At 38.2% G+C, this 18,339-nt stretch overlaps 3 protein-coding genes across 6 annotated transcripts; all 3 read right to left on the reverse strand.

The window, feature by feature from the left end:
- Positions 1 to 2,030: 2,030 nt before the first annotated feature.
- On the reverse strand, positions 2,031 to 3,475 carry gadd45ga (growth arrest and DNA-damage-inducible, gamma a). The gene is made up of 4 exons (XM_056773222.1): positions 3,363 to 3,475; positions 3,186 to 3,287; positions 2,881 to 3,091; positions 2,031 to 2,789 (listed from the first exon to the last, which is right to left on the reverse strand). Exons 1-4 carry the CDS (start codon positions 3,413 to 3,415, stop codon positions 2,676 to 2,678), a joined length of 480 nt encoding a protein of 159 aa, XP_056629200.1. The 5' UTR covers positions 3,416 to 3,475; the 3' UTR covers positions 2,031 to 2,675.
- Positions 3,476 to 5,154: 1,679 nt separating this feature from the next.
- Positions 5,155 to 9,557, reverse strand: creb3l3l (cAMP responsive element binding protein 3-like 3 like). 2 transcript variants are annotated; one of them, XM_056729673.1, is made up of 10 exons: positions 9,442 to 9,557; positions 8,658 to 8,789; positions 7,992 to 8,325; positions 7,795 to 7,892; positions 7,616 to 7,708; positions 7,399 to 7,505; positions 7,071 to 7,139; positions 6,856 to 6,940; positions 6,615 to 6,705; positions 5,155 to 6,357 (listed from the first exon to the last, which is right to left on the reverse strand). In XM_056729673.1, exons 2-10 carry the CDS (start codon positions 8,787 to 8,789, stop codon positions 5,969 to 5,971), a joined length of 1,398 nt encoding a protein of 465 aa, XP_056585651.1. In that variant the 5' UTR covers positions 9,442 to 9,557; the 3' UTR covers positions 5,155 to 5,968. The 2 variants fall into 2 exon arrangements, with proteins under 2 accessions (XP_056585651.1, XP_056585650.1); XM_056729672.1 differs by having other exon boundaries at positions 7,795 to 7,910.
- Positions 9,558 to 10,695: 1,138 nt separating this feature from the next.
- Positions 10,696 to 18,296, reverse strand: nim1ka (NIM1 serine/threonine protein kinase a). 3 transcript variants are annotated; one of them, XM_056729676.1, is made up of 4 exons: positions 18,185 to 18,296; positions 13,065 to 14,313; positions 12,262 to 12,530; positions 10,696 to 11,671 (listed from the first exon to the last, which is right to left on the reverse strand). In XM_056729676.1, exons 2-4 carry the CDS (start codon positions 13,360 to 13,362, stop codon positions 10,916 to 10,918), a joined length of 1,323 nt encoding a protein of 440 aa, XP_056585654.1. In that variant the 5' UTR covers positions 13,363 to 14,313; positions 18,185 to 18,296; the 3' UTR covers positions 10,696 to 10,915. The 3 variants fall into 3 exon arrangements, with proteins under 3 accessions (XP_056585654.1, XP_056585653.1, XP_056585652.1); XM_056729675.1 differs by having other exon boundaries at positions 13,065 to 13,417; positions 13,768 to 18,296; XM_056729674.1 differs by having other exon boundaries at positions 13,065 to 18,296.
- Positions 18,297 to 18,339: the final 43 nt, after the last annotated feature.

Raw genomic sequence — 18,339 nt, forward strand, 5'->3', positions numbered from 1 at the left:
GAAACCTTGTGCACATGTGGAACAAATAAAAAGACATGAAATGTTTGAATCAGAGGGGAGCAACAAGTCATTGCAGTTTAGACAGTGATCAGTTTCTAATGCTGAAACTTTGAAACACTGCTAACCGCTACATTGTGTGCAGGGAAGTCCGGTGGCCTGTTGACCAACGTTTCCTGAAAAGTTACACCTCACTGAAGCTTTGGTTTTCACAGAAGGTCTCTTGGCCTCTGAGAAAAACCATGTGCTTTGGGCGGAAACCCAGTGAGAAAGTTGTTTCAGATTTACAGCGTGTGAATGCCCGTGATGCGTGATGTCACATGCAGCAATCTCTCTGCTAGGCAGGTGACAAATGTATGTCAGGTCATTCTGTAAATGTGATGCCCCTGCAAGGAACAACCATCCAGACACGGTGTGACGTGAAACATGAAACATTAGGAACAAAACAACAGAAAAGCTGCATTTTCTGAGCATCTCAACACAATGGTTAACCTGATCAACTCTTAAACAGGCACATGCACATTTTCCTGTAACTTCACTTGTAGAATTGTGTTAGCAGTGCAAACGTCGTGGATTTGATTTTTCGGGGGATACAAATAGTGATTTGGACTGCACTGTAAGTCTCTTTGGATAAATATAATGCATCTTTTATATTGCTGCCTTGAGGTAGCAGTCTGATTCTGAGAAAAGTTGTGATGAAAAAGACATCCGTCCATGATCATGTGACTTGATCATTAATAAAAGTCACTCTATTTCGGTCACTGATTAGTTTATAGTTACTCTTTGGTTCATCTATTTAAAAGACAGACTCATAACTCAAAAATGTTTCATATTCCAAAAACAATGCACGTCTGCATACTCGTGCATTGTTGCTTTCTTTGAAAGGTTTGTGGGTAATTGTCACTAGAATGATCTTGCGGCAATCCCCACTATAACCTCACTGTGTAACTCATCCAGTTAATCGACTTCCATGCAATTTTGTCACAATAAATGTTAGTTGAAAGATCAAAAGATCAATTATTATTATCCGTGCGAGGGGAAGAATGTTTTGAGAAATCTCTTTGTTCACTCGCCTGCTGTTCTTTGTTATCACGAGCAGGTGTATATGGCTTTGTGTCTGCATGTGTATGCATGTGTACGCATGCGTTTTGCAGGATGGTTTAGCGCTCTCAACGGTTGACTTTAAAGAGCTCCTTACAAAGACTTTGAGCCACAACCCAAAACGCTCTTTCAAGTTCTGATGCACTTTGCTTCGGGCATTTGTCATCGGTATACAACACCTGGTGCTGATATTTGCTGCGAAATGCATGCAAAACTTCCCAGTGATGTCACTTCAGTAGTATTCTGAAGGTTGAGATCTGATTGGCCAGAGTGACTACATGCGAAAGATCAAACATACCGCATTCGAGTATCTGTCTTACGGGTAATGCGGAAACCATTCTCTGGTAAAACCACAAACTTTAGACAATGAGTTGAAATTGCTTTCATTCAGTGAGTGAGAAGTTCTTTCATTATTGTTAGTATCGAGTAATCTAGATAATAGTACACACACATCTAAATACTATGTTTTCGATATTACTGCACTCCAGATGGTGCAAAATCCAAATCATGTTGTCTTTTTGATTGTTTTGCATGAAGTTGGAATATTAACCTTCATTGCTCATCTTATTGTGTTTGGCAAGTTCAATTAGTCATGTAACAGATCTGTACCCTTCCTCTGCTCCAAATGTAATGTGCAAAACCTGCACGGATCAGAAGTCAGTCTGGATTTGCAAGGGGCCCCCTCAGTTGAGCAAGCCGTTTAAAGAGAGCAGCTGGTGCATGGGTGGTGAAAGGTCAGGCAAGAGCTGGAGACCTGCCAGCATCTCTTGCGCTATATCGCAACATCTTTCTCTCTCTAATGCACACTCGATTATTGAACTGCTGTGACCTAACTAGTCTGATGTAACAGTACCTCAATAGTGCATTTCTAACAGGGCGAAAATAAAACACATTGCATGCTAACCAGCTTTGAAAAGACACAAAGAATCAAGTATTTTTAAGGCATTTATTTAAATTCATTTGTGACTTTATGCATCTTTGCCATGATTTGACATTGTGAACGTTTGACAAAATAAAGTACAACTTTATAATAACATTAAACATGAAAACTCTATTTACATGTTAAAAGTCCAAAAGTTACATTAGCGTCCATATAATGTGGCCATTAGACCACAAACCAATATGCTTTTCAAAATGTCTTTTGTTTCCTCTTTAAAATCCATATCTTCACATTCCAAGAAAGCCGGCTCCAATTGCCTCCAGCAATCTTTATATTTTGCCGTTTCTCTCCCAATCCAAATGTCCTTTCTCTCGCGCTCTCTCTCTCTCGCGCTCTCTCTCTCTCTCGGTCAGTCCTCTAGTCCTTTTTGTCCTCTAGCCTTCATGACACCGTCAACAATAGACCTCAGTGGCACCCTCACTTTTCCATGCTCGTCCATAAAACAAACAAACAAACAAAAGGTTGTGAACCACAGTGGCCAACTTTCCAGGACCTCCAACCGTATCCTGGGACAGTCCACCTTTAACCTCCTGAGTCGCAAGGGTAATCCAGACAATATCTTCTGAACCCTTCAGGATGGACGTCTTCGACTTGTTTCCTGCTTCATACATGTAAACATGTTAAAGCGGTCTCCTCATCAGCGTTCTGGCAGGGTAATAGTAGGCACCCACTCATAGACATTGCGGCTCTCCTCGCAGAACATGCCCAGTCTCTCAAGAGCAGAACCTTTGCATGAGTCACTGTTGGGGCTCTTTGAAATAGAAAGAGAAGCCAAATGAATATCAGGTGCACAATAGATGTCTAGTGTGTAGATAAGGTGTATTGTGACAAAGTCAACTCACCGTTACAAGTATGCAGTGCGCGTCCTTAGGCTCGTCGTCTTGACCGCTGCCCACGATGTCAGCGAGACTTTCAATGTCGTTCACGCGGACGATGTTGATGTCGTTATCGAAGCAGAAGGCTTGAATGAGAGTAAAGTGGATTTGGAGTGCGATGTCACACTCGTACTCTTCATCCGTAGCCAGGACGCAGAAAGCCACACTATCCGGGTCACTGAGAGGAGAGATCGATAAGGAACCGGTTTGACGTTGCATGCGTGCATATAAACAACAAAATAGTGTCATTTGAAATACTAAATAACACTTACACATTCATAACCTGTGCGGACTCGTACACCCCGACGGTGAGACAGTCCTGTTTTTTAGCGGAGACCAGGAGCTCCTCCAGTGCTGTTCCTGCACTCTGCATTCTGAAGAGCAAAACCGGAACATTAGTCAAGGTTCACAAAATTGCATTTAATCATAACACAAAATATTAATCTTACCTATCGCCAGTGGCAGCCGCGTTGTCTTGTCCACTTAATTCTTCAAAAGTCATTGTTTAAGTCCACGTTAAGTCTCGGGATCGTACAAAGTCTTTTCGCTGTGTGAGCTTTATGTCTGTGTGGTGTGATGTGTCAGGCGCTCGCCGTCTTATATAGAGGATCAGCTGAGTTTCTCGGCAGTGGGCGGATATTCCCCTCAAGGCCCTCTCTGATTGGCTACAGGCACGGGTGTATGTAAATCGCTCTGATGAAAGCCCCTTGCCTGTAAACAGCACACGTGGGTGTTTGACTATCATCCCAACCCCATCGACACAAAGCAAAGCTCGTGCTCTTTCTTACCGCACAGCTGGCGTGCTTTTGGATACCAACAGTGTTAGTAGTTCGTTTAATTCTAGTCGTCGAGAAAATAACTTTGCGATCACGTACAAACGAAGACTGTCGAGGCACACGCCGCTGTTTTGCATTTGAATGGGAGTCATCCTAATTGACCTCTTTGTCGTGTGCCTCTTAATGGAAGCCTGCTGAGCACTAAGCACGAATAATAGCCCCGTGTCCCACCTGCCCTTTGGCTTTGTTACGCCTTGCAGAAAATGTGTATGCCAAGACGACCACAAGTCAAAACTTTTGTTCGAATTTGAATTCATTTTAGTGAGTGAGTTTAATGCGTGAATAAATGATTGAACTTTTAGCACCTTTCACATGAAAGGTCTACATAGGTAATCAGTGTTTTTCCAGTACAGTTTAATCCATGACTTAGTTGCATCTCTTATTAAAACCAGTCTAGATGCTGTCGTCATTTTGTATGGACTAAAGTGTGACTTGATCTGTTCGCAACGTTTAGACGCACTTATACTAATATGTAATCGAAACGTGTTTGTTGCGAGTGATGTTCCTGCAGAGTTTAGCTTTAGTTAATCTGAGGCGCCATCTAGCGGATGCGCATATATATTGCGCGACCTTTCATGAGCGATGCGAGGGTGTCTCGATAAATGAGGTCGAGTGAGTCACGCGATACAGGAGAACCATTTTCTCATGTACTCAAATATCAGAGAGGATTATTTGCTTATGTTAAAAAGTAGACACCAAGAATTCAGCCATCTGAAATTCAACCTGCCGGTATGTTACCACCTGTACAGTTGAAGATTGAAATAAATTATTATAAAAGTAGTTTTATTTGTCACCACTCCAACAATGCAGAAAGTTATCTGAAATCCTCTGGCGTCATCTGCTGGTCTAAGATTGAAATTAGAAAAAATCAATCTGTCCATATAAAATGCTTGTTAAAATTTTCAAATTGTAATTTTAATTAAAAAAATGTAATATTTATTTTTTCCTACTTTTTGATATAGTGCTTCGTGCAAGTGTGTCTTGTGTCGACCAAGTATACTGTTGGTAGATTTACATCTCAGCATTGTATTTTGGTCAAAACATTTGCATTAAATTCAGACAGATTAATTCTGCTTACTATGGGTTTCATGCAATTTGTATTGATTTGCATTTCTTTTTAGCAGTCTAGAGAGGACCTGTTGTACATGCTTGGACAAGTAGAATAAATAAACTTGTCCCAGTCTTTTTAGAGCTTCACTGAATAATCTTGTATGCATTTTTTTAAGTAGAGCTGTTATAAGTCTTATCATATTTAAAACCATTAATCGTTAGGTAAAATGCATTTATCCTGAGATATAAAGCAAAGAAAACAAAGATTTATGCCATGTTTCATTTTGCATTCTGCTATGTATTTGTACAATAAATTCAGCATGATGAATGTAAAAAAAAAACAATTGTCTTGAAGGAAACTGATACATTTTAATCAATTTGTCCAATAACATGATCAGGACAGAAAAAAACGTAAATAAAAATGTAATTTGTAGACACATCAGTGCATCATATGTTCACAGACCGACACAAATCAACAGGTAAATAAAAAAGACAATAAAACATTGAAAGACTTTTTAGGTAGATATATACAGACATTAACACTTTCTTTTTTTGTGTGGATATGTGCAACACAAAACCCATCTAGAAAAATTACAATTTAAGCCAAAATGTACAGCAGTGTAATAAAAGGGGTTTTAAGCCACAAACAATGCACAATGAGAGCAGAAAACAAACCTTTACAAAAACCAAGCTTATCCCTTTTCTAGACAGAGCCCTGATCACTGATCTATATTCAGTCGTGGAATCTCTTTAAGCATTTTCCTCCCTAACTACGAGGGGAAATTATATTCTACACAATACCCATTTGCTTATAATGGCTTAGTCATATTTACACATGAATACATTTCCTGAATGTACTACTCAATGTGGACGCAATGCAGAGTTCAAGTCAATCAGACTCCTTCACGTTTCCACTGAAAGAGAGTCATAATGTGTGCAGACGGATCAAATCAACACCATTCTTACAAATGGTTGGGTGTGAAGAAAGTGCTGCAAAAGCATATCAGTAGATTGTTAAACGGAAGAGAAATGCTTCCGCTGCAGGATCTATACAAATGTATAGTGCAATGCAATGTAAGTCGCTTCGGATGAAAGCGTCTGCCAAATGTATAAATGTAAATCTATTCTAAAACAAAAAAGTGTTTTAGATAAATCGCTCCGTTGAGCTCCTACATTTCATCCGAGCGATGTTGCTGTATTATAACTGAAGTGGGTTTATGCTCTATCCAGGGCTCCTTGGTTTTACTCTGGCTTTCGTAGATAACCGAGGATGCTGCCGAGTTCCTGTGGGATTCTGAGAGCACTCCGTCTGATTTGAGATCTGATTGGCCTAGGGTGGGAAAGTCGGCAGATGAGTTGCTGTTGACACCAGTCTCTGAATCGGACTCCTCAACCCGCTGGTAATCGGGTGTGTGGTTCTGATTTCCTGACAGGAGGACCTGGTTGCTCTCTACGGTACCCACTAGAAGGAGCTCCTGATCTGGCACTTCTTTGGCAGGTGTGGATACAACGTCCTCTTTCAGGATGGCTGGATAAGAGCGCAGGGCTCGTGACATCCCTGGATGAGAGCAAAACTATATTAATACTGCGGGTTTCATAATAAAAACATTCATAAATGTTACTGTATTGACCACTGTAGATAGACATTATAAACCGCTTTGAATCATTAGATAAATCATCAAGCATTAGTATCGACCACTAACATTTAGGTTGCGTAACAACTATATTTATCATACAGCACAACAATACATGTTAGCGCAACCAGAAGCACAACATTCTATAACAAAAATGAACAATGACAAGCTGTGTGCTCACCTGTAGATGACGTATATAGATCTTTCTGTCCACTGCTGCTGAAAGGATTGACTGAAGGAAAAATAATCAGACAGAAAGAAAGCAGGAAAACCTAGAAAAGTGAAAATAGATCAGGTCAGAACATGACACATCTTGCATTCCATTAAGAATACTCAGAAAGTTTATCGAAGACTGTATGTACAAGTGAAACACAAATGCATTTATGACCAGTAACAAAATAAAGACCGTAGCAAATGCTCACCATAATGCAAGTGCTGGTTGTGGTGTTTTTCATTGTGGACATTTTCACAATGCTCTGCAGTTTTCTTAGCTGTTCAATAAGGGACCTAAGAACACATCAAATTAACTTATATTATAATAAGTTAATTCTTAAGAAAATGATTAGGTTGTTTTCACTAGATTTTTGAACGTGGCACAACAACATGATCTGAGTAAACGTACAAAATGAAAACTTACATGTTTTGCTTATGTAGCATCTCGACTTTCTTTTGTAATACCTGGTTTTGAGCAGTGCAGACCGCCACCCTACAGAACAAACAATGTTTAAATAAGTACTAAGTCACTGAAGACAATGAAATACAGATCACAGCACCACTAGTCTGAATACCCAGAAGAACTGGGCTAATATAACAGATCTACAGTTTTAAATACAAAGATACATTGCAATATCTGTGATTTTATTAACTGAATTATTCCATTCCTAAATATAAGTGTGTATTGTGAGATAAGAATGAAATGTTATAATTAGATGATTGGTGAGGTGTCAGTTTTCCTTCAGTCTAACCTGCTCTCCAGGCCGTCAACATAAACTTTCTTCTTCTTGCGACTCTCTTGAGCAGACTGCTTGTTTCTGATTTTCCTCCTCACCCTTTTTAGGGTTCGTTCCTCTGCCTAAAGAAATTTTATAAATTTAGCAAGCATATATTTTGTAACAAATACACAACCTTTGAAATAAACAGAACCTCTGCATTTGAGATCGAAGAGAATGCAACGGTGTTTACCTTTGTAAGAGGCATATGAGCTGGAATGGTAGCACCTTCTTTGGCCAGAAGTCTTTTCTCTTCATCGGTCAAAACAATATCTTTAAACTGGAACTGGAGACAGAATATATCACGTTATGTCTCAGACAGATATCACAATAAAAACAAGCTTCATTTAACCTGAATAGTTGTGTCATTACCTGGTTGTCTGTTTTGCTGCTCTGTGTGTAATCTTCGATTGTGAATGAGCAGGGGAGCTCATCTGAGAAATCATCTGTCATGTGAACATCCAAATCATCTGACGGGGGAAATTTAACTTCGATGAAACTTGAATCTACTTGCTTTATTATGCACCCACATTCCTAGAAAACAGTAAAAACCATAATACTCTTCTTACCAACATCAATTAAGACATCTGAGTCCGGATTCTCTGATCGGACGCTCAGCAGGGTCTCTGTGTCCTGTGGTAGGGTGTAGCAGTGGTCTGTCTGCACCACCTGTGCCTCATAGCTCTCTGTCACAAACTCGGGATAAGACAGGGGATCAAAACCTGGACTGGGTGCAGTATCTGTCTCACTGCCGTCATTTGGACTTTGACAGTGTGGGGGAGTGGTGTCCTCTGAAATCCCACTGTCACTGCCAATAGGAGAGTGAGACAGGCAGTTAAGACCATCATCTTCTTCACCCAGCAGAGTGCTCAGAAAGTCCTCTGTATCCATTCCATTCAGCATCTAAAACAATAAAAGCATTTTAAAATTAGCACAAATTATAAATGTCTGTGGGCTTTTTTAATATAGATTATTTTTATTAATATCATCCCCCAAAATAAAGAATAGCGTATGCCGACCTCTTATAAATGGTCCTAATGTTTTTCCTTTTCAAAGTTTTAACATTTTTGTAATTTAGTAATTTGTCAAAGAACAAACATTTAATTTGATGTCCCCTTTTTAATATTAGCAAATTAAAGCAAAATGCATGAAACAGTAAATACAGTTTTTATTGGAGTCATCAATAAATTATTAAAACGTGCTTTTAGTTTTCAGATCACGTGAGGGATACATACGTCTTGCTCTGAAAGCAAATCGTCCAGCAGGCTGTTCGCTTCTGCAAGAAACAGGTCGCTGGACCCCCGTTCTTCATCTCGGAAGATTAATTCAAGCAGGTCTGTATTATCCATATCGTCACTAACCGACATCTGAAAGGAATTTAGATATTTAATTACACACCAAAGGAGTGAACACAACACCCTACAGCCGCAGTGATACTGCGCACTGACAGCTCGAGCTAAAACAGACTCCGCCCACTTATCACGTGACTGGAGTGGGGATTTTCTTAATGCAACAACGGAAAAAACACAATTTCACCACTTTCAAGGACTGACAGTCCATCGTTTATCATACCACATATTCACAATAAAACAACACTGTGTGGGGTATGTTTTTTAAATGAATATTTAATATTAAATTTAACATTACGAGCTCGATCTCATTACGAGCTGTTAGTAACAGCAACAGCATTGTTGCTACATTGCGAATGCAAATTTTTATAATTAAGTATCCTGCTTCATGTTCAACACAGTCGACAAAACTCGTAACACGTACTCTTACTGTTATAATAATCATAATCATAATAATGAATAAATAACAACATTTACAATGGTGGAAGGCTTGAATCAATTTATTATAAACACCACGTTAAAAATATTTACAGTAAAGCATTCGGAAGGCTTTCTGACATTTGACAGCATTCTATAAATGCCTTCTATAAGAAAGCGTGTAAATGTTTAGATTAAGGCAAGAAATCAACCTTGAATAAACATCAGGAAAGGCTGTAAAATAAGCGCTTACCTTTCTTGAACCTATAGTCAAACAAGATACGTGTACATCTACAATCAGAAGGAAGACTCTTCGCTTTGTCTTGAACCTGTCCTGATGAAATCACCCTCCAACGAGGCAAAAATTGCGTCATCACGCAATGCGAGTCAGCAAGGTCACGTCGTCCTCGCAACGCTCATAGGGAGTTGTAGTGAAATATCTCTCCTCGATCAATGTAATATTACAAGTCCGTATAATTTTATAACTTTTTATAAATTCTTAACTTTAATATATTAGAAAGTAAATGCATATTATTAAAATATTATTTTTTAAATAATACGCTAATAGATTCTGAAGGTACTCGACCACTAGGCTAATTCAATTGGCAATAAATCCTTATCTTTACAGAATGTCTTAAGCTTTATCAGTCTTACGACTTCATAAGTAAATTCATGATAACTTGTATAAAATAAAGTGTATTATATTATTAAATGCTAAAATAACATTGTCTGACTGCTCCTCTCTGTTTGCATTGACATAATTTTTCAGGATCAGGAGTTTCCCAATATTTTATAGTGTCCAATAACTAAAGGATCTTTTAGAATATATACTTTGAATCAACCTAATAAGTTAGTATAACCATTTGGCACACAAATAACAAATTTCATAGAGTGTGGTTAATTATGCTTTATTTTATTTTACACATTAAAAGTAAAATATATGTTGAAAACTATTTATGTTTAAAGTTATATATGCCTATATGTGTGTATACTGTACAGCTGCGGAAATAATTAATAGCATTATTTCAGTTTTTCTGAATTTACTGTTTATAGGTAGATGTTTTGATAAAATTATCGTTCTTGTTTAATTCCGTGAACTACTAACAATATTTTTTACAAAATTTAAAAAACGAATATTGTTTCTATTTGCATTATTTGCAGAAAATGAGACCTGGAGAAACATTTTAAAATAACAGACAAGATGCTTTGTATTTTATCAGACATCAAATACTGCAAAGAAACCAAGTTCATTTTCACTTTTAAGCCATATGTAGCTGTACGTAGGTTTATATCGATATATACGTATGTGCATGTATTTGTTTTTCCTTACCATCTCTATTTCATATTACTTTTAAGGTTTTATCTTATTCTGCGTGTGTTCAACATATTTAGTTTGATGCTTTTTTTGTAGCTTATTTCTTAGATTTGATGCATTACAAATTGTAAAAAGCGCAATAAAAAAATACATTTGACTTTGACTTGATTAAAAGGGTAAAATTCCAAACAATGGAGTCAAAAGTACTTTATTAAATATCTGAAATACAACTTTCATGACATCAGGACAAAAGTCTTGCTTCGCTCAAAAACATTCAGGCCAGCTGCTGTCCCACATTCCATTTAAGGCTGAATTCATTTTCAATGAAAAAGATAACAAAAGAGGTATATCAAACATAACTACTAAGTTACCCATCCTTTATACATAATCAAAGGTTTCCATTCTTTTAGCATCATAAAATGATGCAGAGTTTGGACGTATGTCTAAGGCTCCGGTATGCTTTCAGACGGTCCTTTTTAACTTCAGTTGCATTTACTACATGGGTAACTACTGGCATACTCTCCACTGCTTGTCGTTTATGTGCCCGGTGTAATAAAATCCTATACACTCCTGTAATGGAGCTCCTACAGTCTTTGCCCTGGTTGTTACGAATGTGGTCTGCAGTAATACCAAGGTTCTCCAGCGCGTTCTTAATTTCAATCTCATGCTCCTCCAGCTCCCTCGGACCGGACTCAGCCAAGTACAATGGGTCTAGTCTAAATGGCTCCATGGCTTTGGGAAACTCTATCGGCAAAAGCCACTCACAGCCCATCATCTGTTCTACACTGTAGCGGTCAGACGGTTGCGGTTGGAGGATTCCTCTAATCAGCTTCTGACACGGTTCGGGTACCCATGATGGCACCGTGTACGTCCCATCCAGGATACAACGTTTCAGCTTGGCCACCGTTTCGGCACGGAAGGGCATGGTGCCTGTCACCATGAAATACAGCAGGACCCCCAAAGCCCAGATGTCTACGCAAACACCGATGTAATTTTCATCTCTGAAGAGCTCAGGGGCGGCGTAAGGGGGAGAGCCACAGAAGGTGTTGAGGGTTTCATCGCGACGGCTGACGGTGCTGAAGCCAAAATCGCCTACTTTAACACAGGTGCTACAGGTGTAAAACACGTTCTCTGCTTTCAGGTCTCTGTGAATGATGTTGTTGTCATGCTGGACAAGAGAAAGATCAACAATTATTTTATAGTTATTTTCAAACATTATGTTAATAAAGTAACATTTTGAGTTTATTTAATGCATTCACAGGGCTGAAATGTACTTTTATGATGTTATGGCATGGTATTAAGAGTGTTTCATAAAAAAATTGACCACAATGAAATCTAGGATCATGACGATAATTTCCTTGAAATATCAAATAATGTAAAATATTTGTATTTGTACTACTGGCCTTTATTTAAGTTGGACTGAAAACAAGGCAAATGTACCGTGATGACTTTGAAAATCAAATCAGTTTTCATTTGTGCAAATAGTTTAACAGTTTAACAGTTAAGATACATATTTTTGAGCACACTTCTCACAAATCTTCAAAATATAATAATATAGATATCAGATCTAATATAGATATCAGATCAGAAGAAATATTTGCTCCTATCTTGATACTGTATCCTCATCCATTTAACATTAAATTATGATTCTTTTAACAGACATCTTAGGGCAATGTTCAACATTTTTTATTCAACATCTTCTTAAAAACAAAAGGCACTCAAATGAACATGTCCGCGATAATTTTTTTCATAACCCACCATATGTTTCACAGCTGAAAGAACCTGAGAGAAGACAATCTTGCTGTCGATGTCAGAGAGCTTCCCCTCTGTGCTGATCTTTGTGTAGAGTTCCCCTCCGCTTGCGTACTCCATGACCAGGTGCAGACGGGTCAGCGTCTCCACCACCTCATACAGGCGGATGATATTCGGATGGTGCAGCTTTTCCATGCTAGATATCTCACGTGAGAGAAGCCTCTGGGTCTTCTGATCGAGTTTGGTCTTATCCAAGATCTTGATGGCCACTTTGTCTGTTGATGACAGTTTCTTAGAAATTAACATGTATTGTTTTGTACTGTTTATGAATATACAAATCATTCAGTCAAGACATAAACAATAATGCACTGTAATCAAAGAAGGCCTTGGGATAAGATATTGGGTGCCATGCCATATGGATTTCATTCTAAACCCTAACAATCTGTACAAAATGCTCGGTACATGTACTTCATATCGCTTTGTAATGGCACACCACAGGAACCTATCACGCACGCTGATCTTTGATGAGACCTGTATCAAATCCAAAGGTCTCACCTGAAATACAACACTTCAAAACAATCTGATGTCTGGTTTATAGATTTGGGCTCAGCTTGACCTTGACCAAATTCAAAATATTCCAATTTGGGCAATGTAATTGTCATAAAAACAACTTAACACTACAAAACACTGTAACGTTTCAAATAACAGATTTTGTTTATTGTTCAATCTGAGAAAAATAATTTGCTTCTCTAGAGATTTACAAAGTCGCTCTTACGAAAAGGTAAAATAACACATTATTCATCACTCACCTTTCATCAGAGCGTGGATGCCTAGTTTGACGTGGGAGAAGTTTCCGCAGCCGATCTCACCGCGTATCTTATAGAAGCCGATGCGTCGGCCCACAGTGAGCTCTCTTACCATCTTCTCATCTTGGCACATGTCCAGATTGAGTTTTTCCAGTGGGCTGAGGCGACGTAGCTGGGGTCCTTCATCATCCGTGCAGATGTCAGAACTGTCCTGTCGGCTCCATCGTGCATAATGCTGGGGGACCGTGGCCACGGCGGAGACCCCGACGGAGCCCCCCCCAGCCGGGTAGACAGCAGTCATCCTGCCACAGGCCACTGGGGGGCTTAGCTCATGGCAGGAGACCTAACCCTACCACCTGAAGGTGTAACGATACACAATCAAGAGAAAATGTAGAATCATACCATGCCAACTAATTTACAAACAATTGTTAAAAAAGTAAAAAATATGTATTATTTTTATATGAAAAATGTCAATGATACAATGACCCCATGTATTTTGACACTTGTTGATATTTAAATCATACTTAAAATCAACTTTACCCTATCTTGTCTCAAGGTAAAAAAGTACATTTGTGCTTTATTTTAATTAAAAATGAATTTCATTTGGAGTCATTGTATATGAGAAAAAATATAAATTGCTTAAATAAACTAAATCCACCACTTATTCAAATAGATTGGTGCAATTTTTAGATACAACCTTGCTTACCTTCACATGTTGTTTTGTGTGCCTGTGTCAATTTGCAAAATTAGCTTTTCACCGCCTCATCTCGACTCAAAGTGACACGCATATCCAAGCGCAAATGAGCAGATGTTTACAGTCGTCTGTTTCTTCAGCCGAGCGGCCAGGTGCACAGCGACAGCTTTTCCTGCCCCTCAATCCCACATCTCCCCGGCCCTTATCAGATGTTCCTGATGTAATTGGTGCGGTTTCTTAACCAACGATAAAAATAGACAGAAGAGGGCTGTGATTGTTGCCTAGGTGCTATAATGAGGCTCCGTGCTGCTCTCTTTGGTCCTTGTTTCTCGTACGCCGCTTCCTCTCATTCAACATCTTTGGCTGTTTGGTTATTCAAAAATGGGGGCCTCACACGGAAAACAGCCACTCCCTCTCATTTGTTCATCTCTGTGTGCTTTTTCTCTGCTTCCCAAGTGCGTCTTCTTCTCTGGGATTAGTGTGTACATAGATCCTAATCCCTGTCTTTTTTAGTCACACACTTGTAACTGAAGGACGCCTAGACTGAGGACTTTTTACCTGGACATAGAGAGGGATAAGTAGTAAATATGGACCATGATCTTTACCCTGTACTTTCCTCAACTTAATTTAAGGTAAAGGTGGTAAAACATGTGAATGCCTGCGTACTGTGGATCCGTTTATATACATAAACAATCATCTGAAATGAAAACTAATTATTTGAAAAATGTAATTACACATTTAAAATATCTATGAAATATATTGTTGCCCTTCTTCTGAAACCCAAGATGTCTGTACTTTTTATATGACTAAATGATTAAAAATGTTTTGTCAAGGTTGACAAGCACTTTAAGTGGTTAGATATTTCCAAAACCCAGTGACAAACATAATGGATGACTAATAACAACAATGATTTAGGACAAACAATAAAAATCACTGAATATGGAGGAACAAGGTTTCAGAAGGACACCGGTGATATCCTACAAATATAAAAACAATAGATAGACAGATAGATAAATGTGTTTGTTTGTTTGTTTGTGTGTGTGTGTGTGTGTGTGTGTGTGTGTGAGTGAGTGAGTGTGTTTTCAGGATGTAATTTGTGAGTTTGCTGATGGAGGTTCCGTAACAATGTCCCTATAGTGCTGAATGTATGAACACAGAGTGTTCTCACCTTACTCTCTAGAGCCACTCAGCCCCAACACTGAACATGCAATACACACGCATGATGCATGAAGCAAAATCAATTGAATAAAAAAATGAATATTTCATTTTTACGAATTTAAAAAAAAATCTCATCACAAAATGTACAAATCTAGTTGATGACATAAAACATTCAGTCCACAAACGGCTACCAAAGAACCCATACAGAAAACAAAAAACTTGTTAGAAAAACAACACCAACAGTGTTGAACTGCAGAAGTTTCGTCTTGCACCTTCATCACCACTATTAGGTGTAACAATGTGTCTCTTGATGCATGAGATCATAGGTGATGCTGACAGAAGCTGCTGAGCTTAGTTTTGCGACAGGATTAATTGATACAATACAAACAAACTGTTTATTCTTGATGCAAAAACTCCCCAAGTATCAACACAAAACAACCCTAATGTCACAAAAACGTATAAGTCTGTGTGTGTGTGTGTGTGTGTGTTTGTGTGCGAGTGCAGTTCATGTTTGTGTAATTGCCAAAACTGATCAGTGACTGGACAATCTAATAAAAAACCACAGCATGAAACGGCAGGATCTCTTAATCCCTCCTCATTCATTCACTGAGAGTAAGTGTTTAATTCTAAATCGGGAAACCACCGAAGGCCATATAAGCAAGACCTTTCCTATGAAAATATAGAGGTTCTATGCCGAAATGAAGATTATTTGAGGTAGATATTTGACCCATATTAAATATTATTATATTTTATATTTTATTTCCCTATAATTCACAAACTCTATTGAGTACACAAAATCAAAGTGATGCTTCTCATGAATACTCAAGGTCCTCTGGCTTCAAACGTCTTTCTGTATATGTGTGTGCACCACTGCTGAAGATTCAGATGCAAGCAAGAGTCCTAAAACGACCCTTTCAAGTGCATAGATGTACCTGCATAATGATCCTTCTCATTCCCCAGTGCAAGTGAATATAATCCCCAGCCAATTGCATATAAAACCAATTTGTACTTTTTCACAAAAATGATCACGTCTGGTTCATTGAACTCTATTCTGAAAGGTAAGCAAACTGCAGATGAGGCTTAAAACAAGAATTGTGTATTCACTAATTTAGTTTCTATGATTAGATATCAAGCCACACATCTTTATAAATTACTTCAAAGTAGAACAATCAAAAACATTATTATCATGAGCCTCCAGAGTAGTATTTAAGATGTGGTACTTCAACTGAGAATCCCTTCATGCCCCACAGGACCTGAAGCGCTGACTATGTGTGACGCACCATCCGCAGGGGCCTATCTACTGATTTGCCCGTGATCTAAACACTTTTCACAAGGGATGTGAGTGGCCCTAGGGTAAGAAAAAGCCCTGTTTTTATTAAAGGGTTTAACCAGAATCTTCTGAGAAGATTGTTGAGGTAAATGCAGGCGCAGAACAAAAATCATTTTTACTGCTTCTTTATTCAATCACTTTCTTCGCTGTTTCTTCAATTTTCTCACCATGTTCTCACTTCTCAGAACGATTCTTTTTTCCTCCTTCGCTCCCACAATATGTCTCTGTGTACACTCAAACCCATAGCTGACTGCACAAAGCTCTCCTGTGTGTGTTTTGATTGAGACACATGGCCCGGAGGACAAAAAGAACTCAGTGAAAAGACAAGAACAATAGAGTGTCAGTAGCCGGGGCCGTAGGAGCCGATCTTGAATCTTCAAGTGCAAATGTAACTTTGCCTCGGTCCGAACGCAGCTGCCTTGTCGGTCAATGGCCTCAAAGACATTTTATGCTTAAAGGTGCGTCATAAGTAAACTAGTTTGAGCCTATCTTTAAATGTACCATAATGTCTATTGACATTAAATACACTGAAAAAATTGGTATTGTACTTTTACAGTTAAGATTAATAGTCCACAACCACCAAACTCAAATGTTTGCACAAAACTTAATGTTACTATATTCAGTCTTCAAAAATCAACCAGAGGAAACAAAATCAGAAGACAATGAAAATGTTTAATTTGGACAAAACCTACCACAGCATTTTAGCCTTGATACATGTATATATGTAGTTTTTATGGTGCTTGGAATATGTGAATTCAAACTTAAATAATGATAAAAAATAAAATCCTAGTGCTTTTAGCTAATTATTTGGATTAATCTCCTAGTGCAATTGTCTCCAAAACCACTAATCTCCCTGACCAAGATTTAAAGAAAAAGATTAGGATTAACTATGCATATGTGAAATTAACTGTATGCTTTCTATTCAAAATAATATTAATTCTTAGTAATGGCAGTATTAAAATATTGCATAAAACCACAAGCTTCATGCTTTGGAACATATTCAGATTTTGATACATACCATATTAATGAGTCTTTACATAAGGATTATAATTAAGGAGCTCAATTGATGTTTGGACCTTTGAGGAAAAAACATGCAGATTATGTGTCGAAACCACAAAAAGGCAGTTTCCGTTGCATTATTCCCTGGTAATGTATTCGCAACCCATCAAAGCAGCTTTAATCTCAATCCTAAAACCAAAGGCTAAATGTTTCATGTCATCCAACTGAGTCTTCAAAGGAGCCTAAACAAAAGTTGACATCAATCTGTTAGAAACTAGAAAGGATCATTCAATATCATAAATTACAATATTCACACTGAATTAATATTCCTATTCATTGGGCATTTGGGATCAGCTATTCATTCAAAGAACCACACACCTGCACCTTTGTCCAAAGTGATGTGGCCTTACAATATAGACATGAGACTCTTTAGCAAATTCCAATCAACTCATTTAATTAATTTGCTTATTACTGGCATTTGGGTATTTAAACCAGTGTTGAGATGTAAGGATCAATAAAACTAACAAAAATAAACTCTCCCCATTTAGTAGTTTATGTTCTCAAAACAAGCACAAGCGATAACAGACGAGTTGGGATCATGTTTCTGGAGTCTATTATAAGTACAGTATATTATGTTTGTTCAACATAACCATAAAACACGTCTTATAATAACACAGCCTTGTGAAATAATGACGCTCTCATCTACGCCAATGATGAGTTAGTTTTAGGCGTCCATAACAACCATTGATGGGCAAAGTGAGTAAATGAATAGCAATATTTGGTCATTTTAATCCTAACAATTATGATATTTATTTGGATGTTAACGTACGAGAAAGCATGAATAGATTCTGCTATTACGAATTCCTTGCCAATGATCCTGTTATATCAACGGGACCCGGTGTAACCCAACACTCCCAAAATAACACGCTAAATACCTCTTACCTTTCTTAAGGCTCTTCATCTCATTTTAGAGACAATTTGATGTGTTTTTAATCGGTACGTCTCGTCGGCTTCCTCTTTACAGATAATGCGGCTTGATGCGTGAGGACTTCAGGCACAGTCACAACAGGGATGTCAATTGATTGACGTACATTTTA

Source organism: Triplophysa dalaica, chromosome 18, assembly GCF_015846415.1.
Source record: "Triplophysa dalaica isolate WHDGS20190420 chromosome 18, ASM1584641v1, whole genome shotgun sequence".
NCBI lineage: Eukaryota > Metazoa > Chordata > Actinopteri > Cypriniformes > Nemacheilidae > Triplophysa > Triplophysa dalaica.